Source organism: Carcharodon carcharias, chromosome 3, assembly GCF_017639515.1.
Source record: "Carcharodon carcharias isolate sCarCar2 chromosome 3, sCarCar2.pri, whole genome shotgun sequence".
NCBI classification, from domain to species: Eukaryota; Metazoa; Chordata; class Chondrichthyes; order Lamniformes; family Lamnidae; genus Carcharodon; species Carcharodon carcharias.
In genome coordinates this window covers 93,707,990-93,734,914 of record NC_054469.1, presented here as the reverse complement: position 1 = coordinate 93,734,914, position 26,925 = coordinate 93,707,990, and the positions used below count along the sequence as shown (strand labels likewise).

Below are 26,925 nucleotides of genomic sequence, written 5' to 3'. Positions count from 1 at the left end.
TGTGGCTTTGTTTGGAGGCAGAGTCTCTCTGCTCATGTCAGTCAAGGCCTGATGACGTAGTGGCTTGGACTCGGGGCAGGTTGCCCTGCATTGGAAGATGCTAAATCTTCAGCTACAGAGGGCCCAAGTGTCAGTTTTGTGACTGGTATGCTGACTAAGAGGATATGTATCATTCTCCAGGTGGGCAGAAGTGGGCCCAGCAGGGGTCCCTGAATAAGATTCTGGGCTGGTCTATTGATTAGACGGTGAAGATGCAAGTTTAAAAAGAGGCCAGAAAGGCCCCCTAGGGTATGAGGCCCGCTAAAGGCACATGCCGGTGTGCCTGGGGCAGGTGGGGACCACATCTATTCATTGCCCAGGAGCTCCCATCTCTCTCTCTCTTTCCATCACCCCATCCTGGTGTAATCTGGAGTTTGTGGCTCTGGGGCGAGCAGGTGCGCAGCATGCACAACTAGTAACACTGGTGCCCATTAGTTCCATGCAATAGCGTGATCTCCCACTTAGCCAACAATCTTCGGAGCCTGAAGTCACCAACTATCACAATCATCATTAAACTTCAGGGATCACATTCTTTTTCAGGCCTCTTACCTTTATCCTGTCAGTCATTGGAGGAACTTTGCATTTTTGAAACATGTCAGAAAAATTTTCTTTTCTACTGTGGTTCACTGCTCTTGCTTGCTTTACATTTAAATTCCAATACCATCTGCTTCTGGTTTGATTTCATGCCTCAGTAGAATTTTTATTGCTGTTTGTGCACCAAAAGTTTTTTTTCCACAGAAGCTGCTTTCCCATGATTCAAATTGTGCCATATAAGTGCCCTATAAAATATTTTGTTTTGCGTACATTGCTCTTTAAGGTTAAACTTTTCAAGAGCCCAGTGTGACGTCCGTTCAGAAATGCTATGCACTCCCTGTGCGGGCGGTGGGGGGTGGAATTCCCTGAGCCAGGAGTGCGCTCTTTTGCGCATGCATGTGAAAGAGCACACAGATCTCCCTGAGGCGAAGTGCTGCCACAGGGAGATAGGCTCAAATGTGAAAAGCAGTTTAAAGAATAGAAAAAAATTTACTGACATATCCTCTCGTGTGACACTGTCACATGGGTTGGGACATGTCCATGACTCTTATTTTAAATTATTCTGAAATCTTTAAATCCCTCATGAAACCTCATCCCGCCTGCCAGTGCCCCCAGTCTGCCCGCCAACCTTGTCCATTAATTGGCTTAATTAGTTTTTCAAAGGCCTTAAATGGTCTTTGACCGTTTGGCGGCCATGCAGCCGACTCGGCTGTGCACCCGCTGACCTGAAAATCTAAATGACGCAGGGTGATGTCGGGACGCATGCTCGACGTCACTCCGTGTCATTTTATGCGTCGGCGAGCGGGCCCCGCCTTGCATTCACCAGCCGGAAGATGCAACTCATGATCTTTCTGAAAAATGTCTTTATAATGATCTTATAATAATACTCCTATTTCTTTATGTTCTTATAGCTGACCAATACACTATTTTGAAAAAAACTTGTTGCTAAATATATTTTCCAAGAACAATCTGCTCCAAAAATCATTAGAACCAACAAGAAAGTTTGCTCTGCATCAGACACCAACATGCAATATTAAGGAACAAAATACCCATTTTACTAAACTGTCTAATTTGTACTAGCTATTGCAAGATCCCTGCTGTGCCAGTAAAAATACATTAACCCCATTAGTTACCTTAGCACTTCTGTTTCTGGTGGCATGATAAACATGTTGATTGTGAGGATTTTTTTGTCTTGTATATTAATGATGCACGTTGTAAAAAAAAAATCATCTGTATCACTTGGATGTAAGCTCGTGCTATATGGCTCTACCATGTTTCCCCATCCCAAAGCAGTGGTGATCTCTGCCCCCTTTTAATCTGTTATGGCATCATTGGTCCTTTTCACTCAATGGAATGTCTGATCGTTAACTAGAGTCCCGATTTAGTAAGATTAGAAAAGAGAGGAGGCACATGTGTCTTTGAAAGATGATACAAATGAAGCTGTCAGGCCCTTTTTATAATTAGTGTATGTCTGCAGAAAAAACCTCTCATGAATGGGAACCTTGCTGCTTGATTGGATCTGTCAAAACTCCTAGTGGAATTTTGCTGGGGATCTTTGTCTGTGACTGAAACCAACTTCACTGGAAGTTTATACTGTTATAATCATCAACAAGGGTAGATGGTGGCATAGTGGTACTGTCGTCACTGGACTGGTTATCCTGAAGCTCAGACTAATGTCCTGGGGACACAGGTTAAATTCCCACCAAGGCGCTTGATGGAATTTGAATCAAATTAACTACTAAATCTGGAATTAAAAGCTAGTCTCAGTAATGGTGCCATGAAACTATCATTAATTGTCATAAACACCCAAATTTAATGACCTTTAGGAAAACAATCTGCAGGCCCTGCTCAAGGACTCAATGTGACTGACTCTGAAATGGCCTAGCACGCCACTCCATTGTGCCAACCTGCTATTGAAAAGTCAAAAAGAATAAAACCGGATGGACCTGGATTTGAATCCCACCATGGCAGTTGATGGAATTTGAATTCAATAAAAATCTGGAATAAAAAGTCTAATGATGACCGTGAAACCATTGTCAAATGTTGTAAAAACCCATCAGGTACACTAAAGTCCTTTAGGGAAGGAAATCTGTCATCCTTACCTGGCCTGGCCTACATGTGACTCCAGACCCACAGCAATGTGGTTGACTCTTAACTGTCCTCTAAAATGGCCTAGCAAGCTGCTCAGTTGTATCAAACCGCTACAAAGTCACAAAAAAGGAATGAAACCAGACGGACCATTCAGCATCGACCTAGGCATTGTGGGTGTATCTACACCACATGGACTGCAATGGTTCAAGAAGGCAGCTCACCACCACCTTCTCAAGGGCAACTAGGGATGGGCATTAAATGTTGGCCCATCCAGTGAAGCCAACATCCCATGAATAAATTTTTAAAAAAACCCTGGGTGGGGGACTTCAATGTCCATCCCCACAGTGGCTCGGCAACATCACTACCGACCAAGCTGGTCAAATCCTGAAGGACATATCTGCCAGGTTGAGGAACGAGATGAGGAATCCAACAGGAGGGAAAAATCTTGTCTTCTCCAATCTTCCTGTTGTAGATGCACCTGTCCATGACAGTATTGGTAGGAGTGACCACACACACTCTTTGTGAAGACCAAGCCCAGTTCTTCACACTGAGCATACCGTTCATTTTGTTGTGTAGCACTCCAGCCGTGCTAAATGGGATAGATTCAGGACATATCTAGCAGCTCAAACCAGACATCCATGAGGCCCTTTGGGCCAACAGTAGCAGTGGAATTGTATTCAACCACAATCTGTAATCTCATGGCCCGGCATAACCCCCACTCTGTCATTGCCACTAAGCTGGGGATAAACCCTGATTCAATGAATGCAGGATGCATTCCATGAGCAGTGCCAGACACATTGAGAAGGAGGTGTTAACCTGTTGAAGCTACAACACAGGACTACTTGGCTTGCTGAGCAGCACAAACGTCATGTGATAGACTGAGCTAAATGATGCTACAAACAACAGATCAGATCTAAGCTCTGCAGACCTCCCACATCCAGCTATGATTGGTGGTGGACAGTTAAACAAATAACAGGAGGGGGTGGCTCCATAAATATCCCATCCTCAATGATGGGGGAGCCCAGCGTGTCAGTAGAGAAGACTAGGCTGAAGTGCTTGCTACAATTTTCAGTCAGAAGTGCTGAGTGAATGATCCATCTCAGCCTCCTCCTAAGGCTGCCAGCATCACAGATGCCTGTTTTCAGCCAATTCATTTCAATTCACTCCACTCCACATGATATCAAGAAGCAGCTGAAGGCAGTGGACACTGCAAAGGCTATGGAGCCTGACAATATTCCGGCAATAGCACTGAATACTTGTGCTGCATAATTAGCTGCGCCCCAGCCAAATTGTTCCAGTACAGCTACAACTGGCATCTTCCCGGCAATGTGGAAAATTGGCCAGGTATATCATGTCCACAAAAAAGACAATTCCAATCCAGCCAATTACCAACCCATCAGTTATCATCAGCAGAGTGATGGGAAGTATCACCGACAGTGCTATCAAGCGGCACTTACTCTGCAATAACCTGCTTACTGATGCTCCGCTTGTGTTCCACCAGGGCCACTCAGCCCCTGATCTCAGTACGGCCTTGATTCAAATATGGACAAAAGAGGTGAAGTGAGAGTGACTGCCCTTGACATCATGGCAGCATTTGACTGAGTGTGGCATCAAGGAACCTTGGCAATGTTGAAGTCATTGGGAATTGGGCAAAACTCTCTACTGGTGGGAGTCATACATAGCACAAAGGAAGATGATTTTGTGGTTGTTGAGAGCTAGTCACCTCAGTCCCAGGACATCACTGCAAGAGCTCCAGGGGAGTGTCATAGGCCCAAACCATCTTCAGCTGCTTCATCAATGACCTTCCCTCCACCATAAGGTCAGAAGTGGGGATGTTTGCTGATAATGATTGCACAATGTTTAGCACAATTTTCAACTCCTCAAATACTGAAACAGTCCATGTCCATATACAACAAGATCTGGATGACATTCAGGCTTGGGCTGATATGTGGCAAGTCATATTGCACCACACAAGTGCCAGGCAGTGACCATCTCCAACAAGAGGGACTATAGCCATCTGCCCTTGACATTCAATGGCATTATCATCGCTGAATCACTCACTATTAACACACTTGGGTTTACCATTGACCAGAAACAGAACTGGACCAGTTATATAAATACTGTGGCTAACAGAGCAGATTAAAGGCAGGAAATTCTTTGGCAAGTAACTCACCTCCTGACTCCTCAAAGCCTGTCTACCATTTACAAGGCACAAGTCAGGAGTGTGATGGAATACCTTTGCTACGATCCTGTTAGGGACCGTTAACATTTAAAGAAGAAATCTAAACACCCAACAATCGACAGAACCACACTACAAGATTTTATATTTTTAAATAAAAACAAACTTTAATTTTTTTTGTTCATTCATGGGATGTGGGCATCGCTGGCTAGGCCAGCATTTATTGACCATCCCTAATTGCCCTTGTTCAATTGGCATTTAAGAGTCAACCACATTGCTGTGGGTCTGGACTCACATGTAGCCAAGACCAGGTAAGGACAGCAGATTTCCTTCCCTAATGAATGTTAGTGAACAAGAAGGGTTTTTACGGCAATGGTTTTGCAGTCATCGCCAGACTTTTAATTCCAAATTTTTATTGAATTCAAATTCCACCATCTGCCGTGGTGGAATTCAAACCCGTGTCCCCAGAGCATTACTCTGGGTCTCTGGAATGCTGGTCCAGCGACAATACACTATGCCACTGCCTCCCCATCTAAATATATATATGTATATATAGAATTATACAAATGTTCTATAAGAATTAAATAAAGCAGACACTATTAACTTAGCATAAGTAATTATAAACTCTAGTGTTATGAACTCAGTTCTACTTTTTACTTGGCCCTCCCCCCCAAGAGTTCCTTTATACTTTACAAGAATCTTGAAGGCGCACTCACTTCTCTAAAGACCAACTCAAAGGGTTGCTGCAATCCTCCAGAATTTACTTTAATTCTCCTCAATATTCCAACTTTCTCCAAGGTAGAAGATTTATTGGGATCTTTCCATTAGCTTTTGGCTAAGCGACAGTCGGATTTTCTTTAAAGTCCTTGCAATTATGGACTCTTCAGCTCCTTTCCTGGCTTTGGACTTACATAGGCTGTTTTTTTCCTTTTCCCAGTCTGCCCCCACAGATTCTGTACAGCTCTTTCAAAGCTAGCCATTCAAGCCCACTGCTAGCTGCTACAAGCCTCTATGAGGACCACTATAGATTTCTTTCACTAGCTGCAAGCTACAGCAAATCTTCTAGCTGCTTTTCCCTCATGAAATCCAAATTGAGATCGAAACCCACCTGCATTCCAGATGCTGAACAATGATGTTAGCACATTCTTTGCTTGAAGTACAGGCCCAACTGACTAACATTCATTTCTTTTAGCTTTTCCCACTCAGTGAGCAGCAGTCTGCACAAACCAAAATCTACCAGTACCCCCGTTTGTTCCCAAACTGAACTACTTGTTGCTGTCGGCAAACAAAGGAACCTTCTAACCAAGGCTCCACTCTGACTCACTACCTCTCAGGCAATGTGGCATGCTGGATTCAAACAGAAATGCAAACCACTTATTTTACCCTTAACACGACTCTTTGACTCTGCAATCTATATGAATAATTTTTAACTCTGTTGGTGTTTTACAAACCTCTCTCAGATTTGCTAGCTTTTAGCTTCCTTTATAGAGATAACGATAGACATGCTTAGTCTACCAAGATGCCCAGAAATAGGTAATCTGTTGTCCTGTGTTTACACGTCTAACTCTGACATTGAAGATAAACATTGGTTATCTTTTAACTGTAATTAACTCCAAGCTTGTGTGAATTACATTTAGCTCAGGGTTGTTTTCAGTTCCTCAATCAGATGCTCCCATTTATCTACAGTTAAATCTTTAATTCCTAAAACTAAAATCTACGTTCTAAAGCCTATGAACCACGAACCATATTTTTGCAACACTGTAAACTTGCCTGGGTGAGTGCAACTCCAATAGCGCTCAAGAAGCTCAACCGCATTTAGGCTAAAGATGTCCCTGCCAATAATTTCACTCTCTCCACCACGGATGCACAGTGGCAACATTGTTTACTATATGCAAGATGCATTGTGGCCACTTATCAATGTGCCTTTCAAACTCCCTAAGCTCTATGCTACGAAGGACAAGGCCAGTACCACCAGCTGCAATTTGCCTTCAAAATCACACACCACCCTGACTTGAATCTATATTGACATTCCTTCACTGTCGCTGAAACAAAACCCTGGAACTCTTTTCTAACAGCACTGTGGATGTACTGGCATTAGATTGCCTGCAGCAATTCAAGATGGTGGCTCATCACCTTCTCAAGGGCAATTAGGATGGATTATAAATGTTGGCCATACCAGCGACACGCACACCCCATGAAAGAATTAAAAAATCAACCTGCTGTTGAAAAAATTATTTCCCATACTGTCTACATGCACTATATTGCATCTGTACAGCTGGTTGAAATGCTGATATAGTTAGTGGTATAATAGAACAGTTACAAACATGAATGTAATGCAGTGTGTTAATAAGTCATGTTAATAAGCTTTACAGATTTGGTTTTCTCAGTTACCCTTATTATTACATACTATAGTGAATTGTACAATCAAAAGGTTGACATAATTTATCTGTATAAGGTTCCTAGTTGAATTTTTAAATTGCTGCAGGTTGTCAGTTTATCTTTTTAACTGCTGATAGGATAACCATATTTTATAAATTTATCTGTTGGTATCACCTGTGGAGCTGTTGACTCTGAGACAGTTTTGGTGCAAGTTATTCCTAGAAGGCAGTTTAGCAACTACTTTCATCAAATAATCACCCTGTGTTTGGAAAGTATTGGGTGGAAAAAATATGTGAATGGTCTTGAAATTACAGAAGGCCATATGGAATAGGAGCAGGTGTAGGCCATTTTTTAAAAATCCTTTCATGGCATGTAGACATCACTGGCTGGGCCAGCATTTATTGCCCATCTCTAATTGCCTTTGAGAAGGGTTGGTGAGCCACCTTCTTGAATCACTGCAGTCCATGTGGTGTAGGATAGGGAGGGAGCTCCAGGATTTTGACCCAGCGACAGTGAAGGAACAACAATATATTTCCAAGTCAGGTTGATGGTGGTGTTCCCATACATCTGCTGCCCTTGATATACTAGGTGGTAGAGATCTTGGGTTTGGAAGTTGCTGTCAAAGGAGCCTTGGTGAGGTGCTGCAGTGCATCTTGTACACTGTTACCTCTATACATCAGTGGTGGAGGGAGGGAATGTGCAAGGTGGTGGATGGGTGCCTATCAAGCAGGCTGCTTTGTTCTGAATGATGTCAAACTCTTTGAGTGTTGTTGGAGCTGCACTCATCCAGGCAAGTTGGCTCCTTGAGCCTGCTCCGCAACTCAGTAAGATCATGGCTGATCTGATCATGACCTTAACTCCACGTTCCTGCTTGGCCCCCAATAACTCAAGACTCCCTAGTAGATCAAAAATCTGTCTAACTCACTTTAACATGGGCATAGAGACAAAGGGTGGGATTTTCCGGCCCTGCCCACCACCAGGATCCTCTGGTCCTGCCACATCTCCTACGGTGGGTCCCGCCACGATGGGGCTGGAAAATCCTGGCTTGAGCATGTCAATAGATTTCCTTTCACGTTTAATATATTCAGTCACTATGGAGCAGCAAACAATTAAACATATGGAATGGTATACCCTCAATCATGTGACTGGTTCTCTTAGGCATGGGCCTGACATCTTTGGTTGCCTCCAAAATCTGAATTTGAAAATAGCAGGATGATTCTAATAAAAAAAAGGAGTTTGGCAGTCTTGTCCTAGATCCAGATGGATGTGCATGCATAGGAAAATTGTGCATAATTGAACAGGCCCTGAGAGAGGCTGTCAAAGTCAATGCTATGGAAAATAGGAACTCCCGTGGTCATGTTGCTGTTCTGGATATTGTAAGCAAACAATGTTGAGAGACAGAGTAAAAGGACACTTCCCTGAATCTGTCCCATACTATGCATGATTTGAGACCATTTTAATCCAACTTGCTTGTGGGGTGGGAGCAGGAAACAGGCACATGAGCAGTTAAAATTGCCAGGGTCACTTATCCATCCTGGAGCTGACTTTCTGAGCAGCTGGTGAGTACACCTGATAAAAGCTGTTGGGATCCTTCTTAACAATTGCATGTCCAATCCCAAAGTTGTCATTTGGAATTGGTTGTAATTTTTACTAGGTCCTTTGACTGAAATATCACATCAGCTCTGCAGCTGAGTGTGAGGCCCTTCAATCCTCACCATCCCCCTCACAGCCCCAAGATCCCTCAAACCCCCATACCCACTTACCCAGTATCCACTATGTACAAAACTCTTCAGCCCTATAATAATGTTGGGAAGTCTTTCAAATATTCATGAAACTGTCAAGATAAACAAACACTCATTCAAAAACTACTTCATAAATATAATCCTCTTAATTCAAAAAGAGTTAAGACCGCTGAAGACAGCTGTATCAACAAACCCTGTTGAGTGGAATCTGTTAGTAAGGTTTGGACCTCAGCCAAGCATTCATAATGAAGTTCCCCTGCACAGCTGTATAAACAAAGCTTCCAGTGCTTAATACTTCAGAACCTTTGAAGTCGGCGAAAGATCTCAGCCGTCGGTTCAAGCTTAAAAGCAGGGGAACAGATGTATGAGCTGTCATTCAATTAAAAGGTTAAATCACAGGACAAATTACACAGCCAAATCGGAGTATCAATAATGTTCAATGCGGAATAGTACTTTATCCCTTGGACAATGTACTTGAGTACATCTGAAAACTTTTCAACTTTGATGATGCTCACTTACCTTTTAAGGATAAAGCCCAACCATTAATCACTAGAATAAAAACATATTTAACCTATCATAGAGCATTACAATTTGACATTCTTAACCCATTTTGAACTTACTTTTCAAAAGGTTCCTGACACAGATTTGGTTCACAACACCTGTGGTGAACTATGCCTCCTACCAAAACGGGCCCAATTCAGTGAAAATAGTAGGTGATTTAAAATGCCAACCCCCATAATGGAACCAGCCAGGGCAGGAGTGCTGCATGCAGGCTTGTGTCCCGCCCAGTTTCTCACGACATGCATCTTTTTCCACCTGCTTGATGTGGGTCTGCTCCGTGTCTTGTCAGGAGAATAGGGCCTGGGCATTAATTTTGGAGCTGTTGGTGAGTTTCCAACTCGAAACTGCTACGCACTGAAAAATGGCCCACAGTTAAAGGAAACAGTACAAGGAAAGACTTTTTTTTACACAGCAAGTTTATCTGGAATACATTGCCTGGAAGGTTGCTCAGGCAGATTCAATCATGGTTTTCAAAAGGAAATCAGATAAGCACCTGAAGGATAACATTTTCAAGCCTATGAGGAAAGCATGGGGTAGGGGACTAGTTAACCTGCTCTTGCAAGGAGCTGGCACTGTCTCGATGGGCTGAATGGCCTCCTTCTGTACTGTAAGCATTCTATGATAGTATTGCTTATTTCTGAGTGTGGCTGCAACAATTGTTTTTTTCCAGCACTGATAATTGTCACTTCTATGAACACAGAACGCTATTATTTTTCACCTGACTGCTTCAAACAATGCTAATGAAATATTGTGAATTTCTATGTTCCTAGATAAAAGTTTCTACCATTACTACTGTAAAAGATTTACTGTTCTTACATTTCTTCTTACTACAAACATAATAGTGTTCTAAAATAAAGTTTTAGGACAATTAGCTGGCAGAGAGCTGTTTTGAAATGAAGCAAATGTCAACCAATCTCTGTTCACATTTTCTAAACTATGAATCTAACATTAAAGCCAATGTAATTGTTATGTTTTTCAACTAGTTCAAGATTTTTGAGGGAATCTTTCCAAATGTTAATATCTTACTTCATGCACAGGTGTGCAAGCGGATGAAGGTCACATAACATTAGGAAGGGCAAGGAAATGGAGCATTGGACAATATGAACAAGATGATGCTCAGCTGTTGTATGATCAAAGTGGATGGATGAAATCCTCTGCCCCTTGCCACTCCGTGTCCACTGCAACATTCAGCACAACTAACCAGTCAGGGGAGGTAAGTTGAAAATAAAAGAAATTATAGCATTGCATATGAAAACCTTCCTTGGATCCATCATCTCCCCATGCCAAAATGAACTGATATGCCTTTAATCCCTCGTTATTATTAATTCCACCTGAAGTAAGGTTGTATTGTTTATTCTGTTTGAAGAGCCATAGCTTCTTGTTTTCTGTTCCTATGGAGGCTGCATCTTAATAGTCTTTTTTTTCAGAATATATCAGTAAAATTTTTTCATCAAAGAAGGTGAATATTTTTCTCTTTCCTGAACTGTGCAGTCTCAGTTGATTTTGAGAATGAGCAGATAATTTGTCTCCATATTGCCAATGATGTGGTTGTCCTTCAGGCTCCTGAGGTTCAACACAGTGGCTCAAGCTGACTAAACTATTATTAGTCTTTTCAAAGAGCATTATCTGCAGAATTCCCGCATCTCATTAAAGTTGTGTTCCCAATAATTCTCCCAAAATTTATCTAAAATACTTAAACAGTCCCTCTTGACTTGTACCTTTTCAGAGCTTCCATGAGTTTACACAAAACAAAATCATTGTTATTTCACTGTTTTATCTATATTTTTTCACTTGCCTTTGATTGGATGGCTGAGATTTGGTGTTCATTTCAAACCTTTGGGCACTTTTTATATTGCACTAACAATGCTTCCTGGCACATCAGTCTTATGTGCCTAACTGCAACCTAGAGTTGAATCTGCTGGGATTTGCTAATTTGAAGCAGAGTAAATTTGGTTTCTGGTTACAGTTGCCTACATAAGACCGGTTGGGAATTGCTGACTCATGGGTTTTGTTTCATGTAAACAAACCACAATTTAACAGAAGGGACATGATGATGCTTTTTAAGTGAAGGTTGAAAGTGGTTCTTTGAAGTTGGTAGCAACAGAAATCACTAATGTCCAATTTATTATTAGCATAAAAAGCAATGTAAATTAGCAGGATAATTAGGCTTCAGGAAGAATTTCTAATCTGCTGACTCAATGAGGGGAACATTTAACCCTCAAAAATGGGTGGGTTTGGCTCTGGTGACAGGTGAAAAATCCGAAAACTGCCTCTAAGCTGCTCACTCCCGCTTCTAGTTTTAACAAAGGAGTTTGAAGGGTGGGGTTGGAGGGGGACATGGTCAACCAACCCAATCACAGGAGGCGGGTTGGTCATTTAAATATATTGAATCTGCTTACGTTAGAATGAACTACTGTTTTAAATTTAAACCTTTCCTGCTGCGAAAACAATCAACTGAAGGAAGCCAAGGAGGTTAAGTGTCTTTACCTGAGAACATAACATAACATAAGAAAAAGGTGCAGGAGTAGACCATGTGTCCCCTTGAGCCTGCGCTACCATTCAGTATGATCATGCCTGATCTTCAGCCTCAACTCCACTCTCCCATCCATTCCCCATATCCCTTGGTACCCAAGAGACCAAAAATCTGTCTATCTCAGCCTTAAATATATTCAGGAATGGAACATCCACAAGCCTCTGAGATAGAGAATTGTAAAGATTCACAACCCTTTGAATGAAGAAATTTCTCCTCATCTCAGTCCTAAATGATCAGTCCCTTATCCTGAGACTGTGGTCCCATGTTTTAGATTCCCCTGCCAGTGGAAACAACCTGTCAAGGCCCTTCAGAATCTTTTATGTTTCAGAGATCATCTTTCATTCTTCTAAGCTCCAAAGAGTATAGGCCCAATTAACCCCGCCTCTCATTCTAGGACAACCCTGTTAGCACAGGAAATAAGCTAGTGAACCTTCGCTGTACTGCTTCTAATTCAACAACATCCTTCCTTAAAAATAGAGACCAAAATTGCACCTAGTAGCCCAGGTGTAGGATCACCAAAGCCCTGTGCAATTGTAAGACTTCTTTACTCTTGTACTCCAACCCTGTTGCAAGAAAGGCCACTGTGCCATTTGCTTTCCTAAATGCTTGCTCTATCTACTTGCTATGTTTGTGGTCCTTGTACGTGTAGACCTAAGTCCTTCTGACCATCAACATTTACAAGTTTCACATCTTTTTAAAAAAATACTCTGCTTTACTATTCTTACTGCCAAAGTGAATAACCACACAAATCCCTACATTATACTCCATCTGCTACTTTGTTGCCCACTCACTTAACCTGTCCATATCTCTTTGCAACCTTTGTGTCTGCCTCACAGCTTACAATCCCACCAAGTTTGCATTGTCAACAAACTTAGATACACTCTCTCTCTTCATTCAAGTCATTAATATAGATTGTAAATAGCTGAGGCCTCGGCACTGATCTTTGAGGCACTCTACCAATCACAGCTTGCCAATTTGAGTACCCCTGACTATCCCCACAACCATCTGAACACCTCCCCAGACCCAACTACCACCTCATTCATCCGCCGTCCTACCCACCCCATTCGCTTCACCGATCTTACTACCCTAGCGATTCAATCATTCATCCACTCACTCATTCACTGACATTCAAACTGGACCTTTAAGCTTATCATATGGCAGCTAGTGCTTTAAAAACAGCCGTGTCCTGTCTATCCACCCGACTGTACTCCACTTTGATGGAGTTCTCTGTGGGGGGATCTGTACTCCTCATTTCTGGGAGACCCGGGCTTGGAAGACCTGGCAAAAAATGCGGAGCAGCTTCAAGCCGGGAAAGTTTGAGTGGAGCAACATCCAGGAGTATTCAGTATTTAGGAAGGACAGACAAAAAGGAAAAGGCAGTGGAGTTGCATTGCTGGTTAAAGAGGAAATTATCACAGTAGTGAGGAAAGATAGCAGCTCCAACGATGTGGAATCTGTATGGGTAGAGCTAAGAAACACTAAGGGGCTAAAAACATTAGTGGGGGTTGTATATAGACCTCCAAACTGTAGTGGTGATGCTGGGAATGGCATTAAACAGGAAATTAGAGATGCATGCAATAAAGGAACATCTGTAATAAGGGTGACCTTAACCTGCATATAGATTGGGCAAATCAAATTAGTAATAATACCATAGAGGAGGAATTCCTGGAGTGTATATGGGATGGTTTTCTGAACCAATACGTTGAGGAACCAACTAGAGAACAGGCCATCCTGGACTGGATATTGTGTAATAAGAAAGGAATAATTGTCAATCTAGTTGTGCGAGGCCCCTTGGGGATGAATGACCATAATATGATAGAATTCTTCATCAAGATGGAGAGTGATATAGTTGACTCCGAGACTAGGATCCTGAATCTTAATAAAGGAAACTACGATAGTATGAGGCATGAGTTGGCTATGATGGATTGGGAAATGTTACTTAAAGGGATGACGATGGATAGGCAATGGCAAATGTTCAAAGAGCGCATGGGTGAACTGCAACAATTGTTTATTCCTGTCTGGCGCAAAAGTAAAATAGGAAAGGTGGCCAAACCATGACTTACAAGGGAAATTAGAGATAGGATTAGATCCAAGGAAGAGGCATACAGATTGGCCAGAAAAAGCAACAGACCTGAGGATTGGGAGCAGTTTAGAATTCAGCAAAGGAGGACCAAGGGATTGATTAAGAAGGGGAAAATAGAGTACGAGAGTAAGCTTTCAGAGAACATAAAAATTGACTGTAAAAGTTTCTATAGGTATGTGAAGAGAAAAAGATTGGTGAAGACAAATGTAGGTCCCTTACAGTCAGAACCATGGGAATTTATAATGGGGAACAAAGAAATGGCTAACCAACTAAATATATACTTTGGTCCTGTCTTCACAAAGAAGTACACTAATAACATATCAGAAATGTTGGGGAACACAGGGTTTAGTGAGAGGGAGGAATTGAAAGAAATCAGTATTAGTAACGAAATGGTGTTGGAGAAATTGATGGGATTGAAGGCCAATAAATCCCCAGGGCCTGATAATTTACATCCCAGAGTACTTAAGGAAGTGGCCCTAGAAATAGTGGATGCATTGGTAGTCATCTCCTGAGATTCTATAGACTCTGGAACAGTTCCTACAGTTTGGAGGGTAGCTAATGTAACCCCACCATTTAAAAAGGGACGTAACGAGAAAAACAGGGAATTATAGACCAGCCAGCCTGACTTCAGTAGTGGGGAAAATTCTAGAGTCCATTATAAAAGATTTAATAGCTGAGCACTTGGAAAACAATGACAGAGTCAGCATGGATTTACGAAAGGGAAATCATGCTTGACAAATCTACTGGAATTTTTTGAGAATGTAACTAGTAGATTTGATGAGGGGCAGCCAGTGGATGTGGCTTATTTGGACTTTCAGAAGGCTTTCGACAAAGTTCCACATAAGAGATTGGTGTGTAAAATTAAAGCACATGGGATTGGGGGTAGTGTATTGAGATGGATAGAAAACTGGTTGGCAGACAGGAAACAAAGAGTAGGAATAAACAGGTCTTTTTCTGAATGGCAGGCAGTGACTAGTGGGGTACGCATGGATCGGTGCTGGGACTCCAGCTATTCACCATATATATTAATGATTTAGATGAGGGAACTAAATGTAAAATTTCCAAATTTGCAGATGAGACAAAGCTGGGTAGGAGGGTGAACTGTGAGGTGGATGCAGAGATGCTTCAGTGTGACTTGGACAAGCTGAGTGAGTGGGCAAATGCATGGCAGATGCAGTATAATGTGAGGTTATCCACTTTGATGGCAAAAACAGGAAGGCAGATTATTATCTGAACGGTTATAAATTGAGAGAGGGGAATGTGCAGTGAGACCTGGGTGTCCTCGTACACCAGTCGCTGAAGGTAAGCATGCAGGTACAGCAAGCGATAAAGAAGGCAAATGGTTTGTTGGCCTTCATAGCGAGAGGATTCAAGTACAGGAACAGGGATGTCTTGCTGCAATTATACAGGGCTTTGGTGAGACCACACCTGGAATATTGTGTGCACTTTTGGTCTCCTTGTCCGAGGAAGGATATTCTTGGTATAGAGGGAGTGCAGCGAAGGTTTACCAGTCTGATTCCTGGGATGGCGGGACTGACATATGAGGCGAGGTTGAGTCGGTTAGGATTATATTCGCTGGAGTTCAGAAGAATGAGGGGGTTTCTCATAGAAACCTATAAAATTCTAACAGAACTACACAGGGTAGATGCAGAAAGGATGTTCCCTATGGTGGGGGCGTCCAGAACCAGGGGTCACAGTCTGAGGATACAGGTTAGACCATTTGGGACTGAGAAGAGGAGAAATTTCTTCAGCCAGAGAGTGGTGAGCCTGTGGAATTCGTTACCACAAAGTAGTTCAGGCCAAAATATTATGTTTTCAAGAAGGAGTTAGATATAGTTTTTGGGGCGGAAGGGATCAAAGGATATGGGGAGAAAGCGGGAGCAGGCTATTGAGTTGGATGATCAGCCATGATCATAATGAATGGTGGAACAGGCTTGAAGGGCTGAATGGCCTACTCCTGCTCCTATTTTCTATGTTTCTATGTTTCAATTCGATAATGATTGCCGCTCCTCGGAAGATCCAGGCCTATGAATCTGCTGGGATCATATTAGAATCTAGGGAATTTTGGAAAATCATAAACAGCGCATGATCGCTGCAGCTATCTTTTTTAGAACCCTTCGATATAGGCCTTCAAGTCCTGGGGATTTGTTGAACTTCAGGCAATTAAATATTTCCAATACTTTGTCTTTGTTGCTTTTAATTAAATTAAGTTTCTCATTGTTATTAGTCCATAGGTTACCTTTTATTTCTGGTACCTAATTTGTGTTCCACCAACCCCTTGCCCCCCCCCCCCCCCCCCCCCCCCCCCAACAAGTAAGCACCCTCACCCTTCTAATTTCCTCCCTCCCATATTGGGCAGAAAGTATCATTGAAGGCACCTGGCACAAGGGTCTATGCCACAATTCCTCAGGTACTGAAGCAGTACATGTCCAAATGCAGCAAGACCCGGACAGTATCCAGGCTTTGGCTGACAAGTGGCAAATAACATTTATGCCACACAAATGCCAGGCAATTACCATCTCCAAGGAGAGAGAATCTAACCATCGCCCTTTGACATTCAGTGGCATTACCATTACTGAATCTCCCACTATCAACATCCTGGGGGGTTACCATTGATCAGATACTGAACTGGACTAGCCATATAAATACGATGGATACAAAAGCAGGTCAGAGACTAGGAATCCTGCGGCAAATAACTCCCCGAAGCCTGTCCACCATCTACAACCACAAGTCAGGAGTGTGATGGAATACTCTCCACTTGCCGAGATGAGTGCAGCTCCAACAACACTCGAGAAGCTTGACCCCATCCAGGACAAAACAGCCCGCTTTGTTTGACACCCCATCCACAAACATTCACTCCCTCCATCACTGCCGAACAATAGCAGCAGTGTGTACCATCTACAAGATGGACTGCAGGAACTCACCAAGCTTCCTTAGACAGCACTTTCCAAATTCATGACCAGTACCATCTAGAAGGACAAAAGCCTCAGGCACATGGGAACATCACCACCTGGAAGTTCCCCTCAAAGCCACTCACCAACTCACCACCCTGACTTGGAAATATATCGCCATTCCTTCACTGTTGCTGGGTCAAAATCCTGGAACTTCCTCCTTAACAGCACTGTGGGTGTACTTATACCACAGGGACTGTAGCCGTTTGAGAAGGCAGTTCACTACTTCTTTTTCAAGGGCAGTCAGGGATGGGCAATAAATGCTGGCTTAGCCAGCAAAGCCTATATAACGTAAATGTACTCTCGAAGACCAGAAAGTCTGCGGAGATTTAAGAGATTGATTGGGGTTCAGCATCTCCAATAGAATAGAGTTCCCCCTCCCTCTGTAGGTCCATGGACCTTTTGGCTGTTGATCTCCCTGATTTATCGGTGCAGGTCCAACCATGCAACTGAGTCAAGCAGGAAAATCACATGCACCCATCCTCTGACAAAAGTTTCACTTCTCAGTCATTGCAGGAAAATTAGTGTTATTGTCTTCAGAAGATGTTATTTAAGGGGGAACATTTGGAGAAAAAGATAAGTAATAAGCATCTTACAACTCATTCTTCCTCACCTCATCTTTTCGTGGGACTAAAAATAATCATATGGTTATTCGGAAGTATTTTTACAATTGAAGTTGAAAAAGAGAATTTTACCCAGTAGCTCTGCTATACTGAGCAGTTTAATACCTGCTCTCTGCTGAATTAACTGACTTCAACCAGTGTGGCAGCAAAGATAAGTGCTGCAAATTAGCTAGGGTTCATGCTCCCGATCACTATGCATTAATGTCTTCTGGAAGTGCGTCTGTGTAGACGTCAGGTGAGGGCAAAATTGGGCTCAACCTTGTTACTATGTGTGATTAAATAGCCTGACAACACTGGCAAAGGCTACATGTGAAGAATGGCCACTTAAACAAAGTCCTGGATGGTGCCTGTCATTTGTGGGATCGTATCAGCGAGGAGGGCAGAGGGGAGAAAAAGCAAAAATGAGCTTTCATTAAAAAGTTGAAAAGACTGTTCAGCTGAGAATAGAGAGACTTTTTTTAAATTAAAGTGACAAAAATATAATTGGCCAAAATGGCATGGTCATGTTACAGTTCACCAGGAGTACACAGAATATCAGTCATAAACTTTGAATGTGTTTGCACTTGTGAAGTTCCCCCTTGCATAATCGTCACCACTTAACTCAAATTCAACTCCAATAGGCCTGTGTATTTAATCAATACCAACTTGTATTAAGGATTTTCTGTTCTATTCTGTTGCAGTTAAACATATCAGGATGTAGCATTGGCCAGGATGAGGTGGATGGCAGATTGTTAAACTCTTCCTCTGGAAATGAAGTGGTTCCTCCCACACCAGCGTTTCCTGTGTCACCACCTACTCCATATGGTAATGATACCCACGCGCTAAGCAAAAGACATTAAGTCTGGAATTGTGTTTTTTTAATGTTTAAAATTTGAAGTAGTTTCGAAAATTAGCAAATAATTGAAATGTTAGTGTACACCAACATGCATTGTTGTTTATAACTAATGGGGAGTGATGCCATTAACCATCCTTAGTACTATAGAATTATCTAATCAACAATCTGCTTATCTCTCAAGTACTGTCATTTGGCTGCCTGGGAGTTAAAAAGCTACTTTGAATTTCTTCTCTTGCAGTGAAAGTTATGAAGAACTTTTCTGCACTTTCTGTGCATGGAGTTGGGGAACAGAGCAACAACATTTCAGATGGCTACGGAGCAACTCAAGGTAAGGAATACACTCTAATAAAATTCTGTGTATGCTGAAGATCTGAAATAAAAACAAAGTGCTGGAAAAACTCAGCAGGTCTGGCTGTGTTTGTGGAGAGAGAAACAGAGTTAAAGTTTCATGTCCATTACGACTCCTCTTGAAGAAGTTATATTGGACTCAAAACGTTAACTCTATTTCTCTCTCCACAGATGCAGCCAGGCCTACTGAGTTTTTCCGGCACTTTCTGTTTTTATTAAGGAACACACTTTATTTAGGACTGGGCTTATTAATCTCATTGAAGGACTCCAACAATGCTGTTGCAGATTAGGCACAGGCCCCTTACATAATAAAGCACTGCAGCCTGAGGTCTGTGTGTGATCATGCACACCTGAGGCACTTGCAGTGTTCAGACCCAGCATAAACACCCTTTGAATTATGGTTTTGTTTTTATGCAAATTAGTGAACCTGTCCGTAATGTTGAAATATCTGAGCTGCATCCTGGAAGCTTTTGGTGGGGTGGTGGGGAATGGGGGAATAGGATGGTTATTTTGACTATTGGCAAGAACATAAAACAAATTATATTCCTTTCCATTGGCTTAAAAAGGGGGTGGAATGTGCATCAAGGCTCCTTTGACAGCTCCTTCCAAACCCACAACCACTACCATCTGGAAGGACAAGGGCAGCAGATAGATGGGAACACCACCACCTGGAAGTTCCCCTCCAAGTCACTTACCATCCTGACTTGGAAATGTATCACTGTTCCTTCACTGTCACTGAGTAAAAATCCTGGGACTCCCTTCCTAACAGCACTGTGGGTGTACCTACACCACATGGACTGCAGCAGTTCAAGAAGACAGCTCACCACCACCTTCTCAAGGGCAACTGGGGATGGACAATAAATGCTGGCCCAGCCAGCGAAGCCCACATCCCGTGAATGAATAAAAAAAGAAATTCAAAATCCCAGCCTATGGATCTCTGGTCTCTATCCTCTAGCCCATCATGCTAGTTTGTCTCTAGCTCTGCTGACCTCTGGCCTCCTTTGTATCCCTTCACATGCTCCATAGGCAAAACTTTCCCTTGTCGAGGAGGAAGTGTGGGAGCAGGCATGAGTGGGTTTGGAAGTTGCTGCCAAAGGAGCCTTGATGAATTCTTGCAGTGCATCTTGTAGATGGTACACACTGCTGCCACTGTGCGTCGGTGGTGGAGCGAGTGAATGTTTGTGGATGTGGTACCAATCAAGTGGGCTGCTTTGTCCTGGATGGTGTCAAGCTTCTTGAGCATTGTGGGAGCTGCACTCATCCAGGTAGTGGGGACTATTCCATCACACTCCTGACTTGTGCCTTGTGGATGCTGGACAGGCTTTGCGGAGTCAGGAGGTGAGTTATTTGCCGCAGGATTCGTAGCCTCTGACCTGTCCTTAGCCACCGTATTTATATGGCTAGTTCAGTTCAATTTCTGGTCAATGATAACCCCCAGGATGTTGGTAGTGGGAGATTCAGTGATGGTAATAACATTGAATGTCAAGGGGAGATGGCCAGCTTCTCTTTTGTTGGAGATTGTCATTGCCTGGCATTTGTTTGGTGTGAATGTTACTTGCCACTTGTCAGCCGAACCCTGGATATTGTCCAGGTCTTGCTGCAATTCGACATGGACTGCTTCAGTATCTGAGGTTGTGTAAATGGTGCTGAACATTGTACAATCATCAATGAACACCCCACTTCGGACCTTATGATGGAAGGAAGGTTATTGATGAAGCAGATGAAGATGGTTGGGCTGAGGACGCTATCCTGAGGAACTCCTGCAGTGATGAAATGACTGACCTCCAACCACCACAACCATCTTCCTTTGTGCTGGTTATGACTCCAACCAGCGGAGAGTTTACCTCCGATTCCCATTGACTCCAGTTTTGCTAGGGCTCCTTGATGGCAGACTTGGTCAAATGCGGCCTTGATGTCAAGGGCAGTCGCTCTCACCTCATCTCTGGAATTCAGCTATTTTGTCCATGTTTGAACCAAGGCTGTAATGAGGTCAGGAGCTGAGTAACCCTGGTGGAACACAAACTGAGAGTCAGTGAGCAGGTTATTGCTAAGCAGGTGCTGCTTGATAACACTGTTGATGACCCCTTCCATCACTCTGCTGATGATTGAGAGTAGTCCAATGGGGCGGTTATTGTCCAGGTTAGTTTTGCCCTGCTTTTTGTCTTAAGGATATAACTAGGCAATTTTCCACTATGCCGGGTAGATGCCAGTGTTGTAGCTGTACTGGAACAGCTTGGCTAGGGGCGTGACTGTTCTGGAGCATAAATCTTTAGTACTATTGCCAGAATATTGTCAGGGCCCATAGCCCATGCAGTATCCAGTACCTTCAGCTGTTTCTTGATATCATATGGTGTGAATCAAGTTGGCTGAAGACTAGTGTCTGTGATGCTGGGGACCTCCAGAGGAGGCTGAGATGGTTCATCCACTTGGCACTTCTGGCTGAAGATTGTTGCGAATGCTTCAGCCATATCTTTTGCACTGCTGTGCTGGGCTCCCCCATCATTGAGTATGGGGATATTTGTGGAGTCCCCTCCTCCAGTGAGTTGTTTAATTGCCCACCACCATTCACGACTGGATGTGGCAGGACTGCAGAGCCTAGATATGATCCATTGGTTGTGGAGTCGCTTAGCCCTGTCTATCATTTGCTGCATATTGCATCATTTGCTGTAGTTTGGCATGCAAGTAGTCCAGTGTTGTAGCTTCACCAGGTTGACACCTCATTCTTAGGTACGCCTGGTGCTGCTCCTGGCATGCCCTCCTGTACTCTCTATTGAATCAGGGTTGATCCCCTGGCTTGATGGTAATGGTAGAGTGGGGGATATGCCAGCAACATGGGGCTGAATTTTGCCTTTGGCGAGCAGGGGATGGGGCCCGCTCGCTGACACGAAAATGATGCGGGATTATGTCAGGAGGAACCCCCCCGACGCCATCCCGCCCCATTTAAATTTTCAGGAAGGCGGGGGCACATTGAGATCAGCTGCGGGCCCGCCAACCTGGTCAATGGCCATTTGAGGCCATTGACAGGATAATTAAAACAATTAAAGGATCTGCCTGTCCAACCTTAAGGTCAGTGGGCAGGCCAGGAGCGCCAGCGGGCTGCTGAAGAAACATGAAACCTCATCCACCGGCAAGATGAGGTTTCATATAGAGTTTTAAAAAGTTTATTAAAGTTTCAGTGAAATTTATTAACATGTCCCATCTTGTGTGATTTTTTTATTTTTCTATTTTAACGTTTATACAGCTGTCAGAGATCTCCCTGAGGCAGCACTTAGTATTTGGGGAATCCATGTGCTTCCTGCTGGGGGTCACTTAGTTGGCCCGCCCACTTAAAACGGCGGCGGGGCCCACTTCTCCGGCAGGGATCAGCTCCCCGTCCGCCGGAGATTGGGTCGGGCCCGCCCGACAGGCAGAAAACTCTGCCCATGAGGTGACAGATTATGGTTGAGTACAATGCTGCTGCTGCTGGTGGCCCACAGCGCCTCACGTTGCCCAGTTTTGAGTTACGAGATGTGTTAGCATGGTGATAGTGTCACATGACACAATGGAGGGTATTCACGATGTGAAGACGGGACTTTGTCTCCACAACGATTTGCGGGGATCACTCCTACTGATACTGTCATGGACAGACACATCTTCAGCAGGCAGGTTGGTGAGGATGAGGTCAGGTCTGTTTTTCCCTCGTGTTGGTTCCCTCACCCCCTGTCGCAGACCCAGTTTAGCAACTATGTCCTTTCGGACTCAGCCAGCTCAGTTGGTAGGGGAGCTACTGAGCCACTTTTAGTGATGACCATTGAAGTGGTAATCAGCAGGAGCTGACGCCTTGAGCCTTCATGGGGTCCGGACTCCATGTTGAGGACTCCCAGAGCACCTCCTTTCTGACTGTATACCACTGTGCCACCACCTTGGCTAGGTGTGTCCTGCTGATGGGACAGGACATCCCCAGGGTTGGTGATGGTGGTGCCTGGGACATTATCTGTAAGGTATGATTCTGTGAGTATGACTATGTCAGGCTGTTGCTTGACTGGTCTGTGAGACAGCTGTCCCAATTTAGGTACAAGCCCCACATGTTAGCAAGTAGGACTTAGCAGGGTGGAGAGGGCTGTCGGTTCCAGTGCCTTGGTCGATGTTGGGTGATTTGCCCGGTTTCATTCCTTTTTACTGACGTTGTAGCAGTTGGATACTAATTAGTGACCTTAATGAGGTCATTTCAGAGGGCAGTTAAGAGTCAACCACATTGCTGTGGGCTAGACTAAGTAAAGACCACTGATTTCCATTAGTGAACCGGATGGGTTTTTATGGCAATCAACAATAGTTTAATCGTTATCACTAGACTTTTATTTCCAGATTTTTATTGAATTTAAATTCCACCATCTGGTGGGATTCAAACCCCAGGTCCCCTGGGTCTTTGGATTACTAGTCCAGTGGCAATGCCACTATGCCACCACCTCCCCCAAAGCTTATGCCAAGAGCAACAAAGTTGCCACAGCAGCTACATTCCATTCCATGTCCAGATCAGCACAGAATGCAGTTTCACACTGTTCCTCTTTTCTGTGGGGTTTCATTCCCAGCCATTGTTTGTACACAGAACTTAAGATATACGGTGAACCACATCGAAAGGCCATGGAATTACCCTCGCCCCTGAATTCAAACTGTTATTACTACATACACTGCAAATAAGTTATAAATTCTGAAGTCTCATTGAAATCAACAAAGTAAGAGGACTTGGCCCAGCTGAAACTTAATATTTAGTTTCAACAAATATTTGTTTGGAGTTATTTTAGGCATTATTGTTGCAGCTGTGGCCTAATGGACCCGAGGTCTGACACTCAAATTATGCCCGCAAGGTAAAACACAAAGAAGTGATTCACTTCCTGTTTCTTTCTATAAAAATTGCAATTTTAGCAGAAAGGGAAGAAACAAATTAGCCCATTAGTTTTGCAAGAAAATCCGATAAAATATCAGATATACTCATAGAAAAGTTGGGTTTTTCAGATCAGTTTTTTAGGCCTGAAGTCGTGGGGTTGACTTACATGGGCGATGTTTTCGAGACGTTGGCATCCGTGCTTGATTTGAGCCCCAAGTGAAATCCAAAAAAGACTGTTGCAATGGAATAAAATAAAAAACAACATTAATAAAGAATTCATATTAATTATCATTCATAATTTGATCATTTTAAAAATTTGAATAAATAAAAACAAAACTGAAAATGTAGAAATTTTTTAAGCATTTACTTACTGGTACTAATTTTCATTAAATTAAATCAAATCATTAACACCTTCAGGCTCATACTTTGGTTCTGAAATCTTTGGGCTTTGATTAGCTGAAAAAATACTAGGGTCAGCTTTTACATGAGGTTTATGAAAAATTAGCATTTTTTAGGCCAAAAATCATGGTGTTGACTTTTATACGAGATAGACTTACAAGTATATATGGAAATCAGATAGTAGGTTCCAGAAATTACCGACATAGAAATATCTTGCAGTAAGAATTGGCATGGATCTAAACAGGGTAAAATCCAACTTGACAAACATCTTTGATTTCTTTAAGATTGTTGCAAATAAAATAGAAAAGCAGGTCCGATTGCCTCCTTCATTTGGGCTTATGCCTGTTATAGGCTACAAATTGACGAATGCAGAGCAGAGCAGAAACGTTTAAAGCTTGAGTTTCTGATCCAGTGGGAATTGCACCAACTTGGTCGTATTGAAGCCTCTGTGCCCACCTCTCCCTCTGACCAGTTGGAACTCCTGGCCTCAAGCTTCATCTCCCGCCATTAGTGTGCACTTGGTGTGTGTGCCTGAATATATATCTTATAATTTAATGCTTTAGGTTATCTGGTTAAAGAATTTCTATCTCCAGGTTACTGAGATGAATGTGTCCACTGAGCAGGTATTTCTGAATTTCTTCTGTTTGCCATTTTCTACTTACAGTAATCTAAATTCAGGTATATTTAAAATAAGAACAAAAGTAAAGTGTAGACATTTATTTTAACTTTGCTTTTGAAGCAGTTTCTGAATAATGCAAAGTATTTAGTTTCATTAACACCTGCTGGTAGCTAATTTTGTTACCATAGGTAACTGTCCGTACCCATTGAATTTGAGTTTTTTATATTCTACACTACGTTAATTCACATTTCCTGAACAGTGTGATATCTGTCATCCTGTGCTCCATCAGAACACCATGCTTTAGTTAGCCTAGAAATTCTGAGGAGTCAGATATTTGCAATCATCAAAGTAAGCTGAGATCCATAATGTCACATCCTTTCCTATTTTACATTAGGTAGCCTTTTTGGGGCAGAAATTGATGGTGTGCCAATTGTACTGGCAACCCAAACTGGTGGGAGCTTTATTTTAATGTTAACTTCTGGACGGAACCTCATGCACACTATTCCCAGATGTTTGTACAAGATGATGTTTCTAAATCATTTGTTAGGATTTTCAAGATTGTTAAGTAATAACTATATGGAAAGCCATGGAAAAGGCACACTAATGTTAAAGGTAGCGTTCTTCAGTCAATTCATAACTGTTTATTATCTGCCAGCACTAAGCCTCTCGAGAGATTTTGTGCTAATTGTTTAAAAAAAAGCTAACTATACAGCACCATTATTGCCACTGATTGTTTTTTCATGGAAAACCAATTTGAGCTATTTGAAAAGAGAAGAAAAAGACCAACTGGGGCATACCAAGTAAGGAGAGGCCACAAGAGAAATGCTCTACACCTACCTGCATGTATCCACAAATCTGCAGTTAGAGTTGAATATTTCCCACTTTGGCATATGATCAGTCATATGGAGACTCCTGTCCTCGTTGGGAATACAAATTCATTGGCACCACTAACGCAAATGCTTGCCTAACCATATTGCTGGATGTACCCTATTCATTGTAGATCACTGCATGAAGGAGGGTATTTAAAGATAGTTGTATTCTGATTGATTGTACCTGCCCAGATGCTGCAAACCACACCTGCAGCCCTGGCTGCATCTACCCGACTGTAACCATGGGCGACTTTCTTCATAGGGTGCAGGTCAGCAAAGGGGCAGATGTAGAACTGGGCTAGGTGTTGCAAGGGCACCTGCAGCTACAATGTTGCTTAAGGCCCGTCACATCCAGGTGACAGTAAAGGTCACCTCTGTGTGAAACATAGCTCCATCACCTTAAAGGCATGCTACAATGCTGACGTCTGGTAGTGCATTGGGCCACAGAGAATAATTATCCTGTCAGTTACCTCATGCAGCACTCCCCACACCTTAAACAGAAGCTTGAATGTTTGGCTGTCACTTAACTGCAGACTTTGAGGCCTGAATACTCCATCTGTGCAAAAATGCCAACAGAGATCAGAATCCAGAAGTACTGCCCTTGAACCCGACTTCCGTCATTTTCGCAGGCGGGGAGGGTTAAATGGGAAGGGTTCTAAATTGCACATCCATGGGTTACGGAGACAGCTGCCCACCAAAATCAGCAGCTGCTTCCACTCACGTGATTTTGGTGAGATAGGTGCCTGAAACTTGAAGTGTGCAGGTTTGACCTGGTAGGAGCATGTATGAACCTTGTGGATTTGTTTGGAGAGCCAGGGTACCCTTTTAGAGAAGTAAGGAACCCCTTTGCATCTGGTCCTGGTACACCTTTAGGGGAGAAGTCAGGTGACCTTTCGGATCGTTAAAATTAGACATGAATGTTTGTAAAAAGTGCTTAAGCTCATTGGAACTGTTAAAGCTGTCAAAGAACTGACAAAGTATCAAAGAACTATCAAAGCTGTTGAAGAACTGTCAAGCTGTCAAAGAACTATCAAAGTTGTCAAAGAACTGCTAAAACACTTTGGAATTGTCAATGATCATTGGGACTGTCAGGGCTTCCAAAGGATCTAACTCTGCTGGGCTTTAAATTTAAAAAAATGTCTGGAGCTTAAAAAATAATGCTAGCTATTTCACTCTGTTGACATAAACCTGAGGACTATCATTATAGGATTTGTGCTTCATGTCTGATTTTATAACCTAACAATGGAGCGCCTGTTAAGTGAGCAGTTTTGTTGAC

At 42.9% G+C, this 26,925-nt stretch overlaps 1 protein-coding gene across 8 annotated transcripts in view; it reads left to right on the top strand.

The window, feature by feature from the left end:
• The window catches only part of LOC121276097 (tensin-3-like), a 488,964-nt gene that overhangs the window by 418,709 nt on the left and 43,330 nt on the right, over positions 1-26,925 (top strand). For all 8 annotated transcript variants that reach the window (XM_041184035.1, XM_041184034.1, XM_041184037.1 and 5 more), the window contains 3 exons: positions 10,563-10,738; positions 18,396-18,519; positions 18,789-18,878. In XM_041184035.1, coding sequence (XP_041039969.1) covers positions 10,563-10,738; positions 18,396-18,519; positions 18,789-18,878 — 390 coding nt within the window. The remainder of the gene's footprint in view (positions 1-10,562; positions 10,739-18,395; positions 18,520-18,788; positions 18,879-26,925) is intronic.